Genomic DNA, 26,771 nt, shown 5'->3' with positions numbered 1-26,771 from the left:
TCACATTCTGAAACGTTGTTTATTATTGATTTGTTGTGACATGCCTAACATCTAAATGAACTGTCCCGTACTACCATACATCGCGTACTAAGTTAGAGCCCTAGATTAATTCTACGAGTTCGAGTTCCGCGAAGGGAACGACCAAAATTTGCATCGCAAATTTGACAGTTCTAACATCGTTGGGAATTTTTCAGACCCTTCTATAAGTTTACATTATCTTCCATTTATCAATTTGATCCGATGGAGCAGTGTAGCGAATAGAGTCGTCACAATCTTGAACTTAATTAGTTTTATGCTGAAGAAGGGTATCGGTTATCCAAAATATTCAATGTAAATTTAATCATCATTTGGTGATGTTGAATATATTTAGACGTTTAATTAATTCTTCCACCACTACAAATGTATATTTCCCTTTAAATTCTGAGTAAAGATTTGGGGGGGGGGAATTATCAATTAGAGATTTTTAATATGAAATCGATAAGTATTATGTGGTACATGTATCCCTACGTGTGAGCAATGTAGTAACTGTTTTCATCGTGTCTTTTGTACATTAATGTGCATTTTTGAATAACATACCGTTAGGTACACAAGTGGGTGGCGCAATTTTGACACTCTTTTCAGCATAGTACAATTACAACTCTTTTTTTAGTATTGCACAACTATATACAATCCTGCCACTTCATTTGGCCTGATTGGTGTAATAACAAGTGTCATTGAAATAGTACATAAATACTACGTGTATGTGTAAACTCCAGTATACATGTATTTACCACCAGTATTTGGGACACGATGGACGATCTTCTCATACAAAACGATTACACGGCAAGAGAAAATGAGCAGCCACGGATTCATAAAATGGAAATGTTGCAAACAAACGAACCGAAAGAATCATTTTGGATAAAATACAGAGTTGTGATTTGTACAATTGTAGGACTGTTGATTGGGTGTATATTGACAATATGTATCCTCTGGCCAATTTATTCGTCCGGCATGGATAAAATTTTACAGCAAAAATGTCCGAGACAAACACAGCGTAAGTATGACAGCAAATTATATCATTTGTTATTTAATAAATAAATGGTTAAAGAATAAGAGCAGTTGTTCAGTCGAGACGTATTTACCGACATTATAATACCTACATTTCTCGGCATTTTTTTCATTTATCCATTGATCACCCTACCGGGGAGGGGGCATGGTCCATGCTCCAGTTTTTATTGGAATCCGGGTAGTTCATTTATTTTAGTTTCTTTGGTTATTACATGTTCTTTGTTGTCTATTATTGTTCCCCTGCCTTGTCTTTATCCTTGAAATATATTCGTTTGATTTCTGCTCGAATCCTGGTTCCTTGATTTAAACTGCTCTTTATTCTAATTGTCTGATATTTTCCTTCTCAGCTATACTGCCGGAATACTATATATTATTTACAATGTATTAAAATCTATACTATTCACTTAGATAGCAATATAACAGTCAATACGGTATACAGGAAGATTGCCGAACCATGACAATACAGAATAAATGGTCCAATATCGATCTTGGTCCGTTTTGTCCTATGACGGATGTCCTATACAGAACGGGACATACATCGGTTTTAGCATACGTTGCGTCTATAGGTAGAACGGTACTATTTATTTCCCATAGACGACAATAGTGAAACTTTTGAAAATTTCACACCTTTAAAACAATGACCGAGCTATAACTGACTTTTTTCCAGTAATATCTTCATTTTTCTAACCAAAATTGCGATCAAAGTCGTAGCAAAAACGTCTCGATTCTTTGGTATTTTAAGCAGATGATGTTTGGTCAAGGTTTCCCCTTTTTCTGCATATGGCTTATAAATTTTAAAAATTCATAATATTTATATAAAATGGTTTTTAAAAAATACTATGCAATTTTTTAAAAGTATAATAATGTTAGAGCCTGGCATTAATAAAACATTTTGGGTATCAACACAATCTGTCCAATCACAGTGTCCGGAAGTATTTAATTAATTAGGTACACAAAAGGCCAACTTAAAATAATGAGAAACAGTACCGATCTACCTTTAAAACATTCGAGTTTCTTTACATATCATTTGGAAATGAAGATGACAAAAAAAAACATATAAATGAAAAATGTTAAAGTAGAGAATATCTGTGTACAATTTACATAAGGAACCAGCACAAATGAAAGCGGAGATTTTACAATAAAATATTATAGGGATTCACAGAAATGTAGCATTTGTTGTTTACAAGAAAAACAAAAGATTTTGGTATAGGTGGCTTCACCCTAAAACTTGTTCATGATAACATATTATCTGAACTTTCAAAACAGTCGTACTCTTCTTTCTCAAGGCACTGACTATTTTAAAAGGGGGTTATTTTGAAAAAAAAAAAAAAAACATAAAATCTTCCAAATTTTAGCCAAAGTAGATTTTCAAATATTTCACTCCAGCTGCTGAAAAAAAATATTTTCGTGCTTGTGAAAAAAGTCATAACTCAACATAAAATTCCAGCCTCTCCCTCCATCAAAAAGAAAATGGTTTTGCCTAAACCCATCTTGTTTTTGTTTTGTTTAGGGTTGTTTGTTTTTTTTTTTTTTTTTTTTTTTTTTTTTTGTCCAGCTTAAATACCAAGCCAGACAGTCGCCTATTAATTAAGCTTTGAGTAACAAACAGCCACTTGAAAAGGTTTACTTATTTGAGTGTGATAAGCGATTAACGGCAATTTAAAAAAGAATCTTAATGGTCACTTGACATGATACATGTAATAATAAGACTTGTAATTATGGTCTTTCTGTTTGTAAACCCATTGTCCGTTTTTGGTATGTTGTTTCCTAATACACGTGTTACTTACAAATATTAAGAGAATGGATATGGTGAATATGCCAAAGAGACAACAATCCCAGCGGGATAAAAAAGTCAGCTTAAGCTTAGTATTTATAGTAACGCACAACAATATCGCTTTGCGCGCGTTTCTTTTGGCTGTGAATTTCTGTCGTTTAAGGCAAAAGTTTGTAAAACTTTTTTGGTCGAAGCGCGCCCAAAGGCTTATATAAATTTATCGGCCCCTACCGTTCTAGTTTCCATCCATCTTGATTTTTGTTCTTTGATGTTTTTTTTATATTTTATCTCAAAATGTTGCAGGAAAAAAATGACACATTGCTTTCGAAGTACCATTCCGTTTAAGAATCAGGCAATGGGTGGTACATCAATTTTCTCAATATAATCTTTTTTGCTCAAAATAACCGAAAAGCTATTTAAATTTATCCTGAAAAATCTGTGACGAAGATATTTTTTTACTGCTTATACACGTATAGGGAAAAAGTGCGGGGAAAGTTTCCGCCATTTTCTCATAGCAAATGCCATACCTTATACAAATTTTGCCTAATTCTTAGACAGAGAAGTACTCAACAAATTCATATATTGCTTTTCTTTTTAACAAACTACTCTAGGTGCGAAACAGGCCGGACTCAAACTACCACCAGTTTTAATAGAACATGGAAATACATCGTTAGACGACTCTGATGTCAGCGGTAAGATTATAATTTAATTTAATTAACGTTTTATCCTCTCAGGGAACGCTTACCCTACCGGTGCACCTGGTCAATGCTCCCAGTTTTAGTGGAGTCCGAGTTGCTCATTTCTTTTTGTTATTTTCAATGTATTATGTTAGTTATTTTATGTTCTTTGTTGTGATTGTCTGCTTTCCATGTCTGGTCTTTGTCACTGGATTACATGCTTTTGATTTCCGCTGTTAATATACATTTAGTTATGCGTTATGTAGTTATATTATTGCGATGTTTTAATTATTGCAAAAATATGCGACTAACTTAAAATTACAGTTATCACAAGAGTAAATTTTTAAAAAGCTGAGGTCATTCATTTGGTAAATTTGAAGGAAACTTCAAATTTATAACGAATAAAAAGCGAATAGAAATATTTTTCTAGACTTAAATTTGAATGTATTTTGGGAGTTGGAGAGTTCGAAGTATTGGTACTATTAAAATTCTGGCTTATTTTAATGGTATCTCAGGGTCTGTTCATTGTGACCCTCTTGATTAATATCATAAGTTGAAATACTGGGTATGGATGTTGTCCTAATAGATCAAATATCAGGCCAAAAAACTTGTAGTTTCTAAGGTACCATTAATCGGGGCACTAACAAATTTTCATCCTTTCAATACTTAAAGTCGCGGTGATTTAAACCAAAATTTCAAACAGAGAATTTCGAAATATGACCTAATGTCTGCATAAAATATGACTTAATGTCTGCGTACTATTCAACATCAATTGCGGGGTGATTTTATAAAATTTCATTGTTTTGAAAATATTTCTTTTTCGGACAGCCTTATTTGGAATATGAGTATGAATTAAATTTATCATAGTAACAATCAAATACCTGCCTTTTACTCTCCTTTTAAATAAACACAACTCTATTAACCGTTATTAAAATTTTAGTCGACCTCTGACTCATCAAGGCAGCACAGTATGTTTCTATGGAGGGAATCGTCAATAGAAACTATTCCGTCGTCACCCAGTTCTAGTTCCGAACATATTTACACTACAGAAAGCGCGGGAACAATAGCAGGAATATGCTTTATCAGTTTTTGTACTAGTGGATTTTTGTTCACCATTCTGAAACAATATCCGTGTATTATTTTTGTTCCTGGAGGGTATGTTATCCCCCATTTGTCAGTTGACTCTTCCCTAAGAATCGTCATTTGTTTACTTGCTTTAGCAAGATAATAAAGAACATTAACATCGTCTGCTTAAACGGCAATTAATGTTCCATTCGACACAAGGTCGTAATGGTGTTCAATGTCATCAGCAACTTCCACTTCTTCGATTCCTGATCAGCAATTTCTTTAGTCATTTTTAAGATAAAAAGCCAATTTGGTCAACATTCATGCAATCGTCATAATCTGTTTTTAAACATTTTTCACACGTATACCACGACAACTTTCTAATTTTTACTGTTTCTAATTCTGTAGAAAATACCTGGTGAATTATATTGATCGAGTCGATATGACAGAAAATCCTTCGTGCGCATTTTGAATCATCAGCAGTTTTACAAAGATGTTTTGTTGCAATGTCATACAGGTCATGTGCATTTTGAATCACATGCTGCCCACGAATAACAGACAAATCAGCTTGCTTTTTTGTGAAACCACCGGCTGCATCTTGAGGACTACGAGCATGCGCCATCTCAAAAAAGTTTTTATCAACAGTTTTAATATGGGTTTACTTATACCTCCACGCAACAACTTCTTACATATGGTATACTGTTTTTCCTGACTGTCAGCGTCCGTCATTGCGTCATAACCGATACCTTCATTTTGGCAGCTGTAGTTGTACTAGGATGAGTTTGATTATCACAGAATGCATTCAAGGGAAACCACTTTTCATGGAGGGAAAAAAGGGGGGTGGGGGGCTTCTTTGAAAATTATTGAGTTACATGTAGGCCTATACATGTATATAGCCTGGGTAGCGAGATAGCGAATCATTTTTTACGGATTTCTTACCAATTCTGTTGATTGGTTAGCTTAGATTTATTTCAACAGAAATTTGTCATGGGGACTCTTTTCTGGTATAGTAACTTGGTCTTGTCTGAAGAAAACATCTATGGGCCCGTATGTGTGGTATCATGAACTCACTGAAGTTCTATAATTTTTTTTACTGTATAGTATTGTCCTATTACAGGCCTACCTTGCTTTTTCCATTCTGGCAGAAAATACAACATCATCTTCACAATTATAAGAATATTCTGATATTTTGGAATGCCTCCTATAAAGTTTCATGTAGTCAGTTCTTTTGCGTCTTTTATCTCCCTTTTTTTTCTTTCGTTATATTCTCTTTGTCTTTTTGCCCCTGCGTTGTCCTTGTATACCCTTGAATTCTCTTTTGCAATTGGTTTATTTTTATGGTAGGATTTTCTTTTTGTTGTCTTCTTTAATTTTGCAATTTTAATTCTTTGTTCAGTCGAATTCTTTCCGCTGATGATAACTTCCTGCTTGCCTGTTGAAAATTTAATTTGTGAATTGCGACGTAAATTCCGTGCATGACTTCACTTTTTCCCCCAGAAAACAAACTCATAACAAGACTTTGGACATTTATTTTATCACATATCTTTTAACATAATTGTTCAAAAGATTTCTTTTTATAGTACAAAATAGTATAACATATGAACATTCTCGGAATAAAAATAGATATATGCTATGACCTTTGAAACGATAAAAATAAGCGACTGAATCGTGACACTAATACAGTAATTTGTCTTAAAAACGTAATTACTTAAAATTGTAACAAGATGTAACCTTTGACTTTAAAAAGGTGTTCGGCCTGAATAGTTGAAGCAACAATATTTAAGCAGAGATTTAAAAAACTATTGAAAAGCACACTAAGAACATGCAACCTATTTTGAAATATAAAATAGCGATAACATGTATTATCTTACCGATTCTTCCATTTTTCAATACTGATCCTCTAAGTATCTACTTTTTACGCATGTCGTACCACTTTTCGATCACATATTCCGTGGCCATTTTTGATTTTTTTGCGTAAAATTTTGTATGACGTCATAGTCCAATCCGCGAAATTCTATCATAAAAAATTTGGAAAATCTGTTAAGTTTTTTTGGAAGTGATAGGCAAATACTTCTTTTTATTGTCGCATATTGTTATAAGTTTCCCGGTATTTTTTTTACAGCTTTCTGTCTGTTATTTTCATGTTTTATATATAATAAAAGTGATAGCATAATGAGTGGAATAAAATAGTTGGTATTTGCTATTTTATCATGAAAAAAATGTTCTCCAAAATTATTTTTATCACGAGTGCATTAAACTACTTGAAATAGCGCAAATTGCAGTTGAAGTCAACTTTGTGCGCGACGCCAAAAGAAAACCATATACACAGGTGGGATCATTGCATTTCCTATAAGAAAAACATGCAGCATTCTTACTTTCTCATTTAGGTTCAGAATCTACACAAACAATTAGGACAGCTGAGAAGTATTACCATATGGTAGAACTGAACAAAAACTCCAGCATCGAAGGTACCAAAATCATCCTATCCGGATAATGCACGATATTTTGATCCCAATCGGAACAACTCAGCCTTTCTAGTTAAACAGGCGGAATAAAATCCGTCCAATATTAATTCGGTTCGATTTTAAATCGTACATTTGTAACTGAACTGATTGATTTTTTACCATGACATAAAATCTCCTCTTTTCGCTCCGAATCTTTGCGTATTTAAATAAAATTATTGGCGTCTCATTGTGGATGAACCACTTTGATATGTACAATTCCGTCAAACCAGTCAAGACTGCCTCCGAGATTATTCTAGTGTGGCGAAAACGGCCGAGTAGTTCCGACTGCTTTCAATCGTTTTAAACACATACATGTACATGTAACCCTGACAAACATTACCAGGAATTGAATTAATGTAAATTTGATACGCAGAAAAAAGGATATATGCTGCTTATTGAACGTGTATATAATGGTTTTATTTTATTTTATTTTATTTATTTATTTATTTTTGTTGAGTAAATACTACAATATCATGTTGAAGTGGGAGTTGGACCACTTGAAACCTTTCCTAAAATGCAGTATAGAAGTTATTAATATTTATCCGAACGGTTTAATTCCTGGGAGGAAATGCAGTGTATTATTTTGTAAAAAACATGTGGAGAGAAACTAAAGTATTGCACCCTACCGATTAAAGCAAAATACATTCTCAAATTGATTATATATCATCCTTGAAACTCGAGCGGAAAGACAAAAGAACAATTATTAAGGAACACTTCAACTTGAAATACCGATTAACATTTTTCGTTTAAAATAAAAGAAAAGAAAAATACAGCTGTTATATGTATTTGATTCTGTATCAATTTAAAACTTTTGGCTATCTGTACATTAAATTTTACATTGTACAATTCACTGCCCTGTACGACGCTAAATTAGCAATTAAAGAATTTGTTTGTTTGTTGTTTGTTTTTTAAATAATAATAATATAAGAAACAAAATATACTAGTACGCTCTTGAATTAACATTTAACACATTTCGATTGAACAACCATTCCATTAAAGCTACTTATAAGAAAATAAGTATATAAACATATATCGGATATCTCTTGCCTAAATTTTCATTATCTATTCTACAGGATGTGTCAATTTCTCCTTCTTTTCTTAGATCTAACGTCCATACGGAAGTCACGCATTGAAATGATCAACTTAATAAACGATGCCTTGATGAGTTGTACAGGTGGTAAGTTTCGTATCTACAGCTTCCGGTTCCGGCTCTGGGGTGAATCGGCATATCATAAACTTATATTTCATAGATTCACAGAGTTTAAATAATAATTCGTGATTTTAGTGATATTAGTTCGTTTAATCTGGTATACTTTATCTATTTACACACAGTTCATTGCCAATAGTACTAAATTCAGAGCGTATAATATAGGAGAGTAAAGCGTAGTAATACAGAAGTTTATGTTATTACTTTGAACGTGAAAGAATATATACGAGTCAAAGCATGATTTACCAAAAGGTCAGCATGACGTATACTTTCTGCATAAAGGAATCAAGGAAAGCCCGGGTACACCATTTATGATAGTGGGACTTTTTACCACCTTATTTTTTTGTTTGTTTGGTTTTTTTTATTAAGCATAAAGCAGTCTACAAGCGTTGTCTATTGGTAATGTACCATCTCCCCATTCTCATACCAGTCGAGAAAATATTTGATAGTATATACATGTACATGTAATATATACTCCTAGAGACGTTTTGGTTTTCCGCACGCACGATACCCAAACGCACGCTAAACGAACGCTTCATGTCGCGAGTTTAAACGAACGCTCCTAGCGTGTTTAAACGGACCCTTCTATCGTGTTTATCGTGCGTTTGAACGAACGCAAAAAGATATAAGCACGATAAAATATGCTCAAACGCGAAAATGGGAAATGTGAACGTTTCAAGGGGTGTAACTGTTAGTACGGGGCGCTGAATGAGACTTGATCTTTTTGTAATCAAAATTAATTTTGCGTACACAAAATTAAATTCCGTCATAACAAAATCGTTTATGTCGTACAAAACTATGTTATTTTGTGTCAGTAATCAATCAATTTTGTGAGACAAAACTCTATTTCGTGTCACAAAAGTCAATTTTGTGCCACAAAATTTAATTTTGTGAGACAGAGGTCCTTTGTATGAAAATTAATTTACAGAATCCTTTGGATATGCAAATAAATTTTCTCTATTACGATTTTGTAAGAATTTTGCGCTATTCTGCAAAATTAAGTTACACTCTATCAGGTATTACTTACTTTTACAGAATAGGTCATCACCCATATGATATGTACTTGCTCAAAGTAAACGAAAACCTGCGTCTGTGAGTCCCGCGCTTACTGTATTCAATTAAAAACCTTCTTTCAAAATCGTGATGAGAGAAATCATTTGCATATCCAAAGGATTCTGTAACCTAATTTACATATAAAATTGATTTTTGTGACACAAAATAGACTTTTGTCTTACCAAAAATGATTTTTGTTTTAAAGTGCATGCAAAAGTGATTTTGTTATGACAGAATTCAATTTTGCAAACACAAAGTTGAATTTTGTGACAAAATTCAATTTTGTCTTACATGTATATATTTCTCAGTTTTGTTTATAAATTAGTTCACAGAATCCAAACTAAACTAATTCGCATACAGAACTGACTATAGTTACCCAATATTCAAATTATGTATATTAAAATAAAAATATGTGATATAAAAATGAATTTTGTCATGACAAAAATAACTTTTGTCCAATGAAAGATTACTTTTTATGAGAAAATTCAAATTTGAAGTATGTTTTTAATTTTGTTAATATGAACTCATTTTGTTGAACAAAATTTACTTTGTCATTACAACATTGAATTTTTAATACAAAACCACAAGAGTCCCATTCGGCGCCTCGTAGTTAGAGGGAGGGGGCCAAGAGATCAATTTTGCACGTTAATGTGAAGAGCCGAAATCGAAGTACGTGTATTGAAAGATTCGCGATGACATACTTTCTTATGTTGTCAACTTTATACTAATTATGCATTCAAATTTTATTTTTATTTTTAGATCAAGCTGATATACAAAAAATAAGGACTGAGGTGGATATTGTTAAGGAAGCATTACAAAACAACAGTAGAAACGGTATCGTTTTTCTAGTAGAAAAACTAACACAAATCAAGCAGACAGACAGACAGATGAGATCAGTTCTAACCCCTCCATTTCTAACCTCTGTCAATTTTAGTGAATGAACAGTTACATGTAGAAGAACTGTTTTATGACAGATCTAGAGCAAATTTCGGACAGTTCTAAACCTTACTCTTCAGGCAGTTCTACCAGGGCAGGCTTTATCTATAGAACTGTAGAGATGTCTCTACAACTAGAACTGTTTTCGTAGAGCCGGTTCTGCAAGAACTGTCACAAGAGCTGACTCTAGAAGCAGAACTGTTCTCGTTTAGCCGGTTCTGCTAGCAGAACAGTTGGAAGAGCTGGTTCTCGATCGGAACTGTTTTATGACACTTTAAGAACTGTCTTAGCGCACCTCTTCTGAGAGGTTAGAACTGATCTCAATTGTACATACGAACCATACCGTACAATACACACATACATACAAACAAACATGCCGTGGGTACCCAAACACATTCTACGACTAAAAAATCATATAAAGTATTAGGCAAACATGATCAATCAGAAAGTTTCGTACAAATATGTGTATCTTATTATTTCCTTTATGATATGACAATTTTGGTTAAAAACATTTCAGGAAGTAACTCTTGAGATCAGTGATATGTTTGTATCATATTCAATTACATCAGAGCATATCAAGCTTTCAATTGAAACAGAATAAAATTAGTTAAAGTTACTTTGATTCTTAGATAAGATTGATGTGAACTGGTGAATACAAACGTTCCAATGATTTGAAAAAATAAAAATAAATTACCCACCTACTTACCCTACTTTTTTCTTGCTGGTAACAGGAAACACGACTTTTATTTCTTGGCCTAACAATAACTTTTTGCTGTAAATGATGTTGATTATTAAACTGTTTTTCAGCTATTGACAAACTAAATAGGACGAGACAAGATGTGTTGGGAAAAATCGCAAATCTTTTAAACAGTACAAACAAAGGTATATAAAGATATAATACTGTGACAATATCAGGAATAAAATCGTGGCCGAGAAGCCCCCTTCATACTTTAATTAAAAAATAATACGCGGAGGGGGTAGATTTGTATTCATTTTAATATTCGATTATTTAACACCGAGCGACAGCGAGACCAAATCATTTTGACTCAAATTTCGGATTATAACGACATATATCTCCACACGAATGCCATACATTTTGGCATAAACATATATGTATACATGTATAGTTCAGACTACGACACAATTAGGAAAATACATTAGGACAATAAAAACCGTGTATTATCATAACAATTTTTACCATTTTGGAAGTTCATAATAACAGGGCTGACAAAAATTATTAAAGGTGTTTGAATTTATGTTTCTTTGAAAGCATTTTTCAAGATTTTACCTTCCTCATATTAAATACAATGCAATGTGTCGTTATATCTCTCAATTCTTTGAATATGACAATATTAGGTCTATTCGTGACCTGGGCAATTCTAACCCCTGGACTGACGCAGTAAAAGAAAGGTTTGAACTAAGTCCACAACTACATAAATTGGTTTCTGTCTATATATATTTATATCGTGTATCTTGTTTCTTTTAGGACAGAGGGAAATCCAAATGATAAGCGAACAAATCAAAGAGGCTCTTGCTGATCTTAAGAATCTAACCGATATGGCTATCAGTGGTAAGAGAACAATCATTACATTTTCATCTCGTCATATGTCTCCGTGAATTCTCGAGATTTTGGGACTCTCGCACTGAAAAGCCTCTAAGAACGTGGTGATTTATAGGGCGTTAACTACAATCTGATATCAACAAACCCAATAATGCGTATTTAACGATGATACAATGTAAAAATACGACATTTAACTATTATTAAACTACAGAAAGAATAATCAAGGGAACCAAGGTTATAGCAGTAATCAAAAGACTGTAATCCAGGGACAAAGACCAGACATGGAAAACAGATATACACAACAAAGAACATAAAGTAACTAAAATCATACATACAAAGTAACAAAAGCAAATGAGCTACTCGGACTCAACTAAAGCCTGGGAGCATGGACCATGTGCACCGGTACGGTAAGCATTGATAAAAAGTTGATAATAATCACATTGTGACAAAAGTTGTGGCTTCAAATGGCTATGGCAAAAATCTCCCTCACAAATAAAAATACTAGTATAAGAGAAATATTTGTATTTACACACGTATCCCTATTAAATGTCTTTTAAGTACTTCTCGATCTAAGAATCAGGCAAAACGCGTAGAGATTTTAACAGAAACAGATTTTTCATCATCTTTTTGAACCTACATCTCGAATTCGACAAAAGTGGTCATCTCATGACTAAGATAGATTAAAAAAAGACGATTTCGGTTTTAAAAGTATAAATTTCCCTTACCTGTTCAGAAATATAATTACCTTCATCTCCTGCAGATGGTGTTTATATTTCACAACAGATTCGCTACGCTAGAGCAAGTACTAACTACTCTAAACGCCATAAATATCTTCTCAACAGACTCTTCAAACAGAAGATTAAGGTATTTTAAGAAATGCGTGAGGAAATGCGTCTCAAAAGTTCTCTTACTAAATTCGATTTCAGCTATCAGCCCTCCTTTAAAAAATATTCAGTTTCTTCGATAACAACGAGTAATGATTGCATTTTGTACATTATTCTTTGTGCTGATGTGACCACTATTTCGACATTATAGCATACATGTATATTCACACCGCCACCGAAGAATGAGGTTTGGTGCTCTTTAAAACTTAAATATAACCCAAAATTTCTTTTAAAAAGCCTGTACCAAGTCAGGATCATTGCGGTACCATCTACTCCGGTGGTCTAATACCCATTTTGTCAGATTTAATTTTGATTTGACTTGATTGTGGATCGGATTAGTATTCAGTAATTTTGTTGTTACCTTTGCCTGATACTTACCAAAATAAGGATTTTGTGTAGATTTGGTCTTTTCTTTTGTTCATAACTGGTAATTGGCATTTTTGTAGTTTGTATTGGTTCAGTTGTAAAACGGTAAAAGTGTTTGTTATTTTCTGCTGAAATTTTAGATAATGAGCTATGATTTTAGGGATTAACGTACCGGGAATCATACCAGGATTCGATGGCTTCAACTTCACATTTCCAACATCACTACCATTGCCAACAACGCCAGTATCAATGACGTCATTGTCACTATCTTGTATGAAAGATTGCAGGGCGTGGTACAATGTTGGGCAGCGCACAAATGGTGTGTACTGTGTTCAACCTGATTGGGTGTCTACGTCATCGTTTAATGTGTACTGCGACATGACTACAGATAATGGCGGTTGGACAGTAAGTGTAAACGTCTGCACTGCTTACTTTCCTACCAGAAGGCATTATGTTTAAAGGAGTTTACTATTTATAAGCTAGTAAGGTCTTTTCAGTAGATATATTCCTTATCTAAATTGGAAGTCGCCCTTTGTAAAAGTAGAAAAAGGGACGACTTGTCTGTGGAACGGGTAGTCCCATCGTCCTTTATAATCAGATCTTTAGCGAGCTAAGGTCGACTTCGTTCTTTATAAAACAGATATCGCATATACCAGTTGCTAGTTTCTTAAGAACTCCAAAAAAGCATAGAAATTTGTTACCCGAGACTCTATAGCTACTTCAAAATAAAGAGCTCCAGCAAACTGCATGCTAAATGCCATTCATATGGCAAGCCAAAGTGGACAAAAATAAGTGTTTTCTAATATTACAAAATATTAATTTTTGTCCACTTTGGCTTGCCATACATTCAACATGGAATTCATTAACGTTCGCCCACTTGAAATAAGCGGCCTGTTGTGTTGGTAACAACTTTAAAAGTATGAAAACTAATTAAAGTATATAGTTGTGCTCTGTGAAGTTTTCCACTTGGGTTGTATGTCGTAAATTAAACTCTAAGAATTATGATGAAAACTATTTTTCAGGTTTTTCAGAGAAGAGTGGACGGATCGGAAGATTTTTTTCGAGGCTGGGATATGTACAAAAATGGGTTTGGCAATCTCACCGGGGAGTTTTGGCTTGGTTAGTACCCATGGCTAGTACGCACGTGATTAGATAACTGTTAACCCTCGATTTGGTTTCAATCTCCCTCTATTGAGAAAATCCCCGTCAGGCACATGGGAGACACAAATCTCCCTCTTTCACAAATTTCTCCCCAATATCTTCCCCTTAGCAGAAATATTGATCAAATTCTTTTCTTAATGGCTTATTACATTGATATAAATACAATGTGTATGTAAAATAATGATCATTGACAAACAATCAACAAGTAGTTACTCCGTTTGGTGTACTAATTACTCAAATCTTGAATAGAAACCATTAACAGATAATCATATACTATCTGTGTGTCTGTTTTCCATGTCTGGTCTTTGTCCCTGGATTAAATTCTTTTGATTACCGCTATAACCTTGGTTCCCTTGATTACTCTTTTATATCTGTTTTATCTTAGCACTTGGATTTCTAGCAAAATTATCCGTTATTTCTACAAAAAAGGTCGTCACGCTAAATCTTAAAATTCCTCTTAGAATAGTTGAAAAGAGGAGGAAATCCATCTTTGAGCATTCAAAAGGTTAACAGGTGACTGCAAGGAATAAATCCACTTGGTCTTTATATGTGTCATTTCCTCGTTTAGGATCTACGACTTGCCTGCACTCCAAGTTGTCCAAAGTTACTTATATTGATTTATTACCTAATTATTAAGTTTTATCTTGTTTATTAAATATACACATATTTTTCTCTATTTTCAAAATTTATTCAGGACAGGGCGATCTATTGCATTGTCGATGTACTATTGCACGGTGCAATAGTCTCCTTGAGAAGTCTATTGCACAGACCACATAATGACCTTTATCTAGGCCTTTTGATTGGTTGAACTTTTTTAAGTGCTTCATTGAATTGGAATTTACACACAAAACAAAACCCTGTGTAAAAACGTAGATGTGACTCTCGTCTGCCAATTCGTAAAGATGGAGCGGTCATTTTCCTATTCCTGGTCAAATGGTTGTCTCTTTGACATATTCCCCATTTCCATTCTTTATTATATCTCATAGACAAATTAGGTAATAAAACAGTTGGTATTGAGAATGATCAAGTGTTCTATTGCACTTGGTCATTCTCAGTTCCTCAGGACAAATATTCTGGTCTATTACATCCAACCCATTTAATAACTGTATAGTATTTACTTCCTACATCACTTCCTGCAAGACTGAAATAAGACCGTCAGCGGTTTCTAAGTTCGTACGTTAGATTTGGATAGAGGATTAGTCTCCTATTAATTAAAATATACATCATGTTCGATTTTAAGGAAAACACCGTATGTTGTTCGGAATTTACGATGTCTTGAACACTTCTCAAAGATGATACCAGTTGATAGCAATGCCCTACATGTTCTAAGGTCATAGGTTAAATTCAATAGGGACTTTGTCTTCTGTAAATTTAATGTAGTATATACATTTTCACATATAATTTATTTTAGACTAAATTCCGTATTTAGTTCAGAATTTAAGCTGTTTTGAACATTTCTCATATTTTTGTAATAACTGTGGCGGGGTATAGTTAAATGTCGAAAAATTTGCGTATTTTCAGCAATTTACAGCAAGATTTTAACCTAAATCGCTTAAATACCCCTCTTTTCGTTCATAATTTGGTTAAAAATTATGCAAATAATAGTCTATAGTTCCTCTCTATTCTGAATTTTTTTTTCAAAATCACGTATTATCTCTGTTGCTTCCGGGAAGAGACACGCTCAGTCTTAAATTTCTGCGTCAAAGAATTAGCCCTTTACTTTGATATTTAAGAAAAATCGCGATAATTACTTGTTTGTTTTTTTTTTTAAAATAAGGTCGCTTCGTGTTTTTAATACATCTCCAAAACTCATTCCAACAGAACATAATTTTGCGCGAGTGTGCTTTTCCTTTGTGCGACAGAGTCTGTCGCCAATGTGAATGTCGAGATGTGTTTTTACTTTCAGGAAATAAGTACATTCACATCCTAACAGAGACGCCATCAGAACTACGGGTTGAATTAATGGCTTGGGACAACTCTACAGCCTTTGCTAAATTTTCAAGTTTTATGATCGGCGACGAAAAGTCAAAATACATTCTGACAATATCCGGTTACAGTGGCACTGCAGGTAAGTTGGCTTTAGTGTTTACTATAACTACATTTATGTAAACGTGGTGGACAAATGCATGGTTGTTCTCTCCCTTTAATACACTTCCGACAAATGTCAGGTCATGTGTCAAATACATCGTAAACCTCATTCTTTTAAAAAAAATCTTTAATACATGTATTCTTGTTTTCCATAAAAGATTAATAGGAGCTGTTCTTTATTTAAATTATTTGTTTTATTTGTTTCCCCCCACCCCCCCCCCAAAAAAAAAAGCCATGTGAGGCTAAAAAATTAATAATCTTGTTTCCTGCTACCAGCAAGAAAAAATAGGGTATGTACAGCTGTAGGTTAATTGGGATTTTTTATATTTTTTTCCAAGAGCATTTTTCAATGGGTTAAGACTTAAATGCTGCTTGAGCCGAAGTAGACATGTTTAGGGTATGAAAAAATAGGGTAGGTAGGGTAGCAAAAAATATTTTGGCCATAAAATACCCGTACACTATGCACCATGCATAATGTATAATACTAGACTATAATATTCTGTTCAGAAACGGCGAGTATTTTGCTTTGAAGAATGCTTTCACAATCATGAATGGTGAAATGTGATTGGCTGATCAGAAGTCATCTGAACTGGAATGAGATTGGCGGGTTATTATATCATATATTCAGTCACTAATTTCAACAAAAAGTAGACCTACATACTATTAAATTGGCCAAATTGGACAGTAGGTGCATTCATTACTACTCTTCAGCATTTCTTGTTACACAAAAGAAAAAAACTACTGATGCACCAGGCGGAATAATCTGTCCAGATTTCTAAACCTAGAGTTAACCTGGTTGAATTTTTTGTACTTTACTTCTAAGCTCATCATTTCTTTGTAGATTTTTGATGATGCTTAACAATTTTTTTTTGCGCAACTTGGTGGATTGAACTACTTTGATGCACGTATCACTTTTTTTTTATCAAGAAGAAATTCTACTATCTGTATCCGAGGTTATTTTTAGTGTAACGGAAATGGCCGAGTAGTTCCGATTTATTGACTCTTCAGATAAGTTTGATTTAAACATTTTAAACTGATAGATTTTATTTGCTTATTTTTTCCTAGGCGATGCCCTTGATTATCACAACGGCCACACATTCAGTACGAAGGATCAAGACAACTCTATTTCTGGTGGTGGGTGTGCCAAAGACAACGAGGGGGCGTGGTGGTACAAATTCTGCAGCCATTCTTCCTTGAATGGAAAATATTACGTCGATGGAACCAACATGCACACCCACAATCATGGCGTTAACTGGGAAAAATTTAAAGGCGATCGTTATTCACTGAAACGGGCTACAATGATGCTCAGACGTAAGTAATTCTTCTAATTTGCTAAGGGGTTAGTTATTCTTACATAAAGCTACGGTAAGTATTCTTCTGTTATGCTAAGAAAAATTTATTCTTCTCCTATGCTAAGGGTTAGTTATTCATCTATAACGCTAGGGGTTTAGTTATTATTCTTTAATGCTAAGAGGTTAGCAATTCTTCTATCTTGCTAATACGCTAGTAAAATAATTTCTCCATAATGCTATTCTATTATGCTATGATTGATTGATTGATTTATTGTTGGGGTTTAACGCCCGAGCAGCAATATTTCAGCTATATTCAGGCGATGAACATGAAATGGGTGATAAAATGAACATGAAATGAAGATGAAATGAAAAAAGGGATGAGACACAACGATAATAGGACGACAACTTTTGATTGCCACAAGAAATAGGGAGGGATGTGTAGGGTCGGGCAATTTAGTCTCCTGTGGCAGAGCGCAAAGATTCCTACTCCTATCGAATACCACAACAGGGTTCTTTAACGTGCGAGGAACGTGGCATCTTTCCCAACACGGTGCACTACTATGGTTTGCGGTCAGTTTTTCCGTATTATAGCCTAACAATCCCAGCATGTAACACGCCAGGGGTACCACATTCCATCACCTGGGGCACACAACCCAGTTGCTCTATGGGCAGAGCGCCTAGCCCCCGACTTGGTTTCTGAGCACTATTTAGTCGCCTATTATGACAAGCTTAGTGCTGCTGCAGGCCTATTCTTTTGACACCCGGACCTGCACGGGCTTCTATTATGCTGAGGCGTTAGCAATACTCTATTATGCTAAGGAGTTAGTGTAAAGGGTTTAGTTATTCTTATATAATGCCAAAGGGTTAGTAATATGCTTAGGGGTTAGTTTTTCTTCTATAACGCCAAGGTTTTAACTTATTCCTCCTAGCTTTCCTTATAGCAGATTAAAAATTTGAAATAAGAATTATACATTCTAGGTATAGTACCAGAGTTCACAACTCAAACAACTGCACCAACAACAGCTGTGTCGATAACAACAGCAGAGTCATCTTGTATGAAAGATTGCAAGGCGTGGTACGATGACGGACAGCGCGAAAATGGCGTGTACTGTATTCAACCTGATTGGGTGTCTACGTCACCATTTAATGTGTACTGCGATATGAAGACGGATGGGGGTGGTTGGACGGTAGGTCAAAAGTCAAGGTCATGTGACAGTGTTTTCGGGGTTTTATTCAGCATCCGACAACTAACTCTGAAAATAGTATTATACATGATGGCGACTTTGTTTGTGTGAGGCATGATTTCTGCTGTTCCAATCTTTTCATGTTCCGTAAATTCTATATAAAGTTCAGGAGTCAAACCTGACAACAATCTCAAGTTAATGATTCACATATATGTGTATATAATAGAAGACCAAACATGAAAATAGAACTTTGATAAAGCATTAAGTGATAGGCCACCGCGTTATGGTGAAAAAAAAATCGGGATGGCAAAATGTTCAAAATGGCCTAATTAAAATACTACATTTTAAATCTTTGCTGAAAATTAAACTTAACCTGTATTTTATGACATTCAACATCTGTGAAAAGTTTTTAAGAAAAGTTATTATCTGGAAACCGTCGGAGGACGGACAGACGCACGTACATGCAGACAACCGTTTTCGTAGGGTATCTCATAAAACCTCACCACTTCGTGTGATGGGGTATGAAAAATGAAATGTAAACAGTTTGTACACAATGCAGTTTTTTAATAGGGTATGTAAGTCTCGTCACGTTACTCCGTGACTTTATGAGAATGGGTCCTCGTCCACCGTTCAAATGCATTGAGATTCGTCATTAAAACATCAATGGGTTCAATATTTAAAAGCAAAATAACCGTTTGAGTACAAATTTGGATAAAAAATAACAAAAATCTAGTTCTACATGATAAAAATGTTAAGAAAAGCATAAAATAGAAGAGTTTGCATTATAATGCAGCGTTTCGATTTCCGGAAATAAACAGTAAAATGAAGATCGGCCTCCGGATTTCAATACGTTCTACATCGGAAATTCCGGAAGATGTAACAAAAATAATTTTCACAAATATAATATTAATAGGATAATTAATTGGAAGGAGTGAATAACCAAAATATTATCACGAGCGTCGACGAACGCATAGATTTAACAAGTGTGCGGAACTTGTTCCGCGCACGAGTTAAATCCTCAAGCGTTCTTGGCACGAGTGATCATATTTTGGTTATTCACGATAACCAGTTGATTATCCTATTTATTATATAGATTTCCATTCGCTGCTATTTTCAACATAAATTTCAAATTTTGTGAACGGCGGATTCATTTTAAAGTTGTGAATTTTTGGCGGGAGAAAGTCCGAGAGTGAAATTACCGAACTTATTTCACAGGGTGAATTATCGAAACTGATTTCACTGGGAACATTCGATAAAACACTACTATCTATATAATAAAATGCCATAACATAACTCTATACTATCCATTTTTCTAAAATATCCAATAAATTAAATTTCCGGCGACACTGCTTGCTTGCAAACACTTGCTAACATTGTTAGGCTTACATGTATATGCAAGAAAGTGTATGTGATTTTACCCATGAGCTTGCGTCGATTTCACAAAAAGTCGTAATTGTAAAGTTGATCGTAAGTAATGACGTCACATCCAAAAATAGCTTTGTGACGTCATAGTTATCGATCAATTTCATTTAAATGTTTTTCTACAATATCACTAATAATTAAGAAATGTAGATACCATTTCAATATTTTAAAGGTTTTCCAGAGGAGACTGGACGGATCAGAAGATTTCTTCCGAGGCTGGGATTGGTACAAAAAGGGGTTTGGTAACCTCACCGGGGAGTTTTGGCTAGGTTAGTGACTACTTTTAATAAACACCAAACATATATGTAGTGTCAAAGTTGTTAATTCATTATACCGTCCAGATATTCATAGAAATATGTACGCGCCTAGTTGTAATGCCGATCTTTGGAGGTTTCCATATGAAAACTTTAGAAAAAATATAGACTTTTTAAATCTTCGCATATAAATGAAGGAATGACTGATATCTTTTTTTTCTGTCTACCAAGAAATAACCTCAGTAACATGGTGCACACTAAATAAACTGCGTAGCAGTTCATTTTCAAGTATGCACCATGGGCATTGAGCTTATTTCAAATAGACCGAAAAAATTATAACAGTCGTTCCTTATAATTTAATTTTAGTATCAAAATTCAATAAACTAAATCATTAAATCAGGTTGATGACTTCATAGTCACATTACAAATTTTGGTCTATGAGGTGATGGACAAACTTTTTTATCCAATCAGAAAGCGTATTACTTCTGAAATTAAATTATTTAAAGATTTTTGTTTGTAGTGTTTGGGTTGTGATATTCCAAAATTTTGTAATTCCTTTTCTTTTGTCGTTCATAAAATATAGTGTTAAAACGATATACACTTTGAACTGTGTATCTATACTACTACAGGAAGAGACCGATTTCTTTGAGCCGCAACTTCTCTGAAACCATACAAGGTCGAATCTATTTGTGATATATGAGGTATAAATGTAGTGTTGTGTACTTCCTAAATTTGTCTTTGAAACAATCTTTTTTTATGGAAAACGCGAATTTTGGGGAAATAACCCAATTCGGAGACCGTCATTGGTCCGTGTGTTATAATACGCTTCCGCGCATGCTCAATCAACGGACTGTCCGGATCGTGTGTACGTGTTACACCAGTGTTGTACGGTCATTCTTTTGCTTAATTAAACGACATCCACCATTTTTCTGAGGTGAAAACTGTCCAGACATGGAAAGGCGTAGAACCTGTCGAAACAAACCTTCCCTCTTCTATGTGTAAACATCTGCGCCCTAAGTCAGGACCCCTCACCTTTTTATGTGTAAACTGTCGTGACTGGTAAACCCCCTACCCATTGTTTTGAGTAAAATATTGAATTATTATTATAAGAAAATTAAAGGGTGTTCACCTACCCCCCCCCCCCCAAAAAAAAAACAAACAAACAAACAAACAAAAAAACAAACAAACAAAACAAACAAACAAAACCAAATAAAACAAAAACAAAAAACGACTGGATCATCAATCACAAACAGGAAATGACATTTTCAATTTTCACACATTTAGAATGACTTAAAAAATGTAGTATCAAGTCTGGTATACATGTAGTTGTTTTCTTTTATTAATTACATTGTATGATAAAAAGTTCTGTTCGAGCAAAATTCATCTTCTGTGTCTTGATGTTGTACAATGTATGAAGGTTATCAAAAATGAAAAAAAAAACGTTAACACCCTCAAACCAGACCAAGAAGGCCCCTTTAACTGGCACAAAAGATAAATTTTTGATAAAAAATCAAGGTTACTCTCTTGCTGCCCACTAGCCATGGAGTGAAAGCTTTGACAGAGCCTCCTGATAAGCAGCTAACAGCACCAGGGTTACAAGTAGAGACTGCTAATCTTGAATTAATCGATCGCTGCAAAAGTACGTCTTTGGCGCAACGCATGTCTGGAGCAGTCTAATTATTTATTGCAAGTGTATTTTAATGGAGTTTTTTTTCTCCACGGGCCATATCAACTTTTAAATCTTCTCTTTGCGTTTGTCGGTGTCGTCATCGTCGTCGTAAAACATTAGCTCCTCCGATAAACCTGAGTCAAATTAAACCTGGGATTAGTTAAACCCTCTTAAGTCTCTGATTAAACCAATTTTCCAGGAAAGTGCAATGGCATGAGGATATGAAAATATGCTTTGGGATGCACCATTAAACTTCCGGGGGTGGGGGCTTGGTTTTTTTTCTTAGGTTATTAAATATATATCGAACCTGACTTTGGAGAAAAGATAATTTGGTAAGGAATAGTTAAAAAATAAGTAATGTGAATTTAAAAAAAAAGAAAAAGATAATTTGCTTACATGCACAAAAAAGTACACACTTTTGCGCGCTGCGCGCTCGCGAAAAAAAAATTATGGGTCTAAAGAAAACCAAGTACCAACTCCTCTTAAACCACTAAAGCAATATGAACAAAAATGTACACCATTGGTGTATGTAGATGGTTGTAGATCCTTTACAATGATTACTCATTTTGTTTGGATCCGTCAAATTAGTACTGTGTCCACACTTTGCTCAATCGACCGCGATTTCACAGGCATCCTTTAGTGAGGATAAAATCTTCCTTCTATCAATATTCAGATTTTATCAGTGTGTAATTATAATTATGTATGATATCAGTAATGTATTGCAACAAACATAGTGGAAAATTTGTACATGTAGCTGCACATGATGAGGCGTATGGGGATCCAATGGGGATCCGCCGTGCAGGTCCGGGTGTCAAAAGAATAGGTGTGCAGCAGCGCTAACCTTGTCGTAAAAGGCGACTAAATAGTGCTCAGAACCCTAGCCGGGGGCTATGGCGCTCTGCCCACAGAGCAACTGGGATGTGTGCCCCAGGTGGTGGAATGGGGTACCCCTGGCGTGTTACATGCTGGGATGGTCAGGCTATAATATGGAAAACCTGACCGCAAACCATAGTGGTGCACCGTGTTGGGAAAGATGCCACGTTCCTCGCACGTTAAAGAACCCTACTGTGGTATTCTCCCGGAGTAGGAACCATAGGGCTCCGCCACAGGAGGCTAAATTGCCCGACCCTACCCACCTCTCCCTGTTTCTAGTGGCAATCAAAATTTGTCGACCCCATTGTCCTTGTGTTCCATCCCTTTTTCATTTCATCATCATTTCATGTTCATTTTATCATTAATTTCATGTTCATCGTCTGAATATAGCTGAAATATTGCTGCTCGGACATTAAACCCCAACAAACAACAAACAAACAAACAGCTTAGGTCGGAAAAACTTTAGTTGATTATGTATAAAATCACTGCGCCATGACAAAGCCGGGCCCCATCTTAGGCCAGTCAGGGGTCCTTTCTTTTTAGAATCTCGGCACGCCTCTGCATGATTACGTGAAATGTAGCTTGTGGACTCCATTCCAGTGTATGCCTTGTTTACTTGCAGGAAATGACTACATTCACATCCTAACAGAGACGCCATCAGAACTACGGGTGGATGTACTGGCATGGGACAACTCTACGGCCTATGCTAAATTTTCCAGTTTTAAGATTGGTGCGGAAAGTTCGAAATATATGCTGACAATATCTGGATACAGAGGCACTGCAGGTCAGTTTGCTTGAAAGGGCTTGTTAGTCTTGTCTCGTGATCACGCGAATTCACGAGAAACCTCCCCAAATTCGGTGATGAAATAATACAGTTTCTGTTTGCTTTCTACGCTTTTTTTTTTCGCAAAATAGGAAATTTTTAAATCAAACTGCATAATATTGATAAACCCGGAAGCAACGAACTAAATACAAATCGCTCTTCGGTTTTGATATATTTGAATAATAGAAAAAATGATTTAAAAAAACCGTAAATGAACGAGAATTTCAGGCCTTTCACCTTTTTTCATCTCTTATATCATAAGTACTGTGCGTGGAAATGCCCCCTCCCCTTTTCCCCTACTAAAACAGGAGCTCTCTGGACATTTTTTTTTTTATAATATTAGCATACCAAAAACAAATTAAATGGTAGGCAATATGTGAGCATGGTCGTATGAAATGTTTAAAGTGCGGTACCAGGTAATAAAGTTGAAATTGCAATGTTTTGTATGGCATATGGTTCGGGACTCAACCAAATATATTAGTACATGTGTCAACATAAAATAGAAGGAATGCAATGTCAGAGAAAATTCAGACTTAGGCCAGAAAAAAAACTTGTTTGTTTCAGGTTATCCTATTTATCCTATTTTTTCCACCTACCTTACTCTTTTACTAGTACTGCTAAATATCGCTATTTTAGGTTAGCACTATAAGAGTCCAGAAAACCTCCCACAAGTGTGTATATAAAATAATTTAAAAAATAAATTAAATTTATCAACCTACGTTCCATATTTTTTCATCCAATGTAACATAACAAAGATATATATTTTTTCTTGGCCTGTTATATGCAAGGAACATGGAAGGGCAAAATAATGCTACAATTTTTCCGACGCAGTCGGTATTGAGTTCGATTAAACATCTATGATGCTTAACCATGGCATCCTAACCGATGTAGCTTACAACCTCGCATTTCATACGACAACTGTAACCGTAAAATTTAAGGCCCCGTTGGGGGCATTTGTCTCCGGAATATTTTTGATCATTTTTCTATATCAAATAATCTTTTATAAATTAAATAATTGGAAATAGTTTACTTGTTGGTCCAATAAAATAATATTGAAAAAAAGAAACATAATACAAAGATCACACAGTTTACCAAATAAAATCATAATTAGATTTAGGTATTAACAAAGCGAGAATATGCGTTGGCTATCTTTTATTAAAAATTGTACTTGTTAATTTTGATGTATGACGGATATAATTATACGTAAATGTATTCTGTAGCTGTTTGCATTCATTGATAAATTTACTTTGTACATGTATTATAGGCGATGCCCTTGATTATCACGACGGGCACAAATTCAGTACGAAAGATCAAGACAACTCTATTTCTAGTGGTGGATGTGCCAAAGACAACGAGGGGGCGTGGTGGTACAACTACTGTAGTCACTCCTCATTGAATGGAATATATTACGCCCATGGAACGGATATGGGCACTCACAATCATGGCGTTAACTGGGAAAAATTCAAGGGCGATCGTTATTCACTGAAAGGGGCTTCAATGATGCTAAGGCGGAAGTGATTCTGGACTTCTTGCAATAAGGGGAGAGCAATCGGTCTTTTCATATGTGACTATATAGCAGCTGACAAATGTGTGCAACAAATATGGACCTTAACTAAGACATTACAATAAACTACAGTATATAGTCTATAAGTACCATTCCATATAACATTCAGATAAGGCCCATGATAAAGTGATTCATGGTAAGGAAAATCCCAAATGATGCTTTTTCGGTCTACATAAGGCTGAAACTGACGTGTATTTTCACATAGCAGTAGTTCTTCCTGTATTTAAATATATGATTTGAAGAATCCATGCATTCATCTCTCACTACAATGAACCTAATAAAACCGAATCAAGAACGGTAACGCTTGCCAATTTCATAAACAATCTACATCCAGAGTAGAGTGCAAGACACAAATGACAAAGTATGACCGGTTTTGCGGCCTGTAACCGTTACTGAATGAGAAAAAAATGTATTTGGTGGGTTTTTGACATGCATGAATCACCCCCTGTCTGATTTGTATAAAGACTTCAACTTAATATATATATACAAAAACTCAGGACCCATTTTCTTCTTGTATGCCCATGTTTGCAACTCTTCTCTTTTGACAAGGCCGAAGAAGGTTAAAATAGCGTCATTGTTTGATCAGGAGATACAATGTCATTTAATCGACTTGTTATATATACAATGTATATACGGATACCTCATTTATGTAGCACTCTAGCTAAGAATCATGCAAAATATGATATATGGTTGGAAAGCCTACATATTTTATTCTTTGATATATTGTTTAAAATTTTATAGTTAATTAACATGTGGTTTTTCGTATAACCCATGCTCTTAGGAGAATAAATTATATAGAATGTACTGTGGAATTCAAAATTAAGGGAGACAACTCTGAAAATGACACTATAATATAATAGAAACTGTTCGATTTTCAATGTGGATTTTCTCCAAAGAGAAGACAGATTGGAATGAGTAATTATAAATTTCATCATAAAGACACATAAAGCCACCTAATAAAAAAATAAAATGTGTAGCCTTTTTGGAGTGTATCCCATTTTACGGAATAAGCATGATTCTTACAAAGACCACTACTTATTATTTTTCCCTGTAGTACGTTTATGTTTAAAATTATTGTTGATTAATTTAATACTGTTATCATAATTATAATTATTTTAAAGTGGTAGACCTAGTGTAAGGGACACAACTCTTTAAAATCATGGAAACGTTTGTATTCAGCATTTTATATAAATGTCATGTAAGCATCAAAGCAACTTAGATTAATTTCATTCTGTGTCAAATGAAAGCTTGATAGCATTTGGTGAAATTGAATATGATACAAACATATCACTGACTTCATAATTTATGTCCCTTACCTTAGGTCTACCTCCGTAAAATTCATTTGTAAATAAAATTGTAAAATTGTA

The 26,771-nt window shown here is 34.6% G+C and overlaps 1 protein-coding gene across 1 annotated transcript; it reads left to right on the top strand.

Moving 5' to 3' along the window:
• The first annotated feature begins 733 nt into the window (after window positions 1-733).
• Window positions 734-26,771, top strand: LOC148596816 (uncharacterized). Its single transcript, XM_088563252.1, has 15 exons — window positions 734-1,033; window positions 3,433-3,513; window positions 6,951-7,031; window positions 8,170-8,244; window positions 10,087-10,161; window positions 11,071-11,145; window positions 11,750-11,833; window positions 13,235-13,479; window positions 14,097-14,193; window positions 16,142-16,303; window positions 17,389-17,634; window positions 18,594-18,802; window positions 20,394-20,490; window positions 23,640-23,801; window positions 25,105-26,771. The coding sequence occupies exons 1-15, from the start codon at window positions 790-792 to the stop codon at window positions 25,356-25,358; spliced, it is 2,187 nt and encodes a 728-aa protein (XP_088419378.1). The 5' UTR covers window positions 734-789; the 3' UTR covers window positions 25,359-26,771.

The sequence above is a fragment of the Perna viridis genome, chromosome 15, assembly GCF_037379345.1.
Source record: "Perna viridis isolate PV_CMFRI_1.1 ecotype Kerala chromosome 15, ASM3737934v1, whole genome shotgun sequence".
In the NCBI taxonomy this organism is placed as follows: Eukaryota; Metazoa; Mollusca; class Bivalvia; order Mytilida; family Mytilidae; genus Perna; species Perna viridis.
Note: the sequence above shows the minus strand (reverse complement) of the source record. Positions and strands in the feature narration are given on the sequence as shown.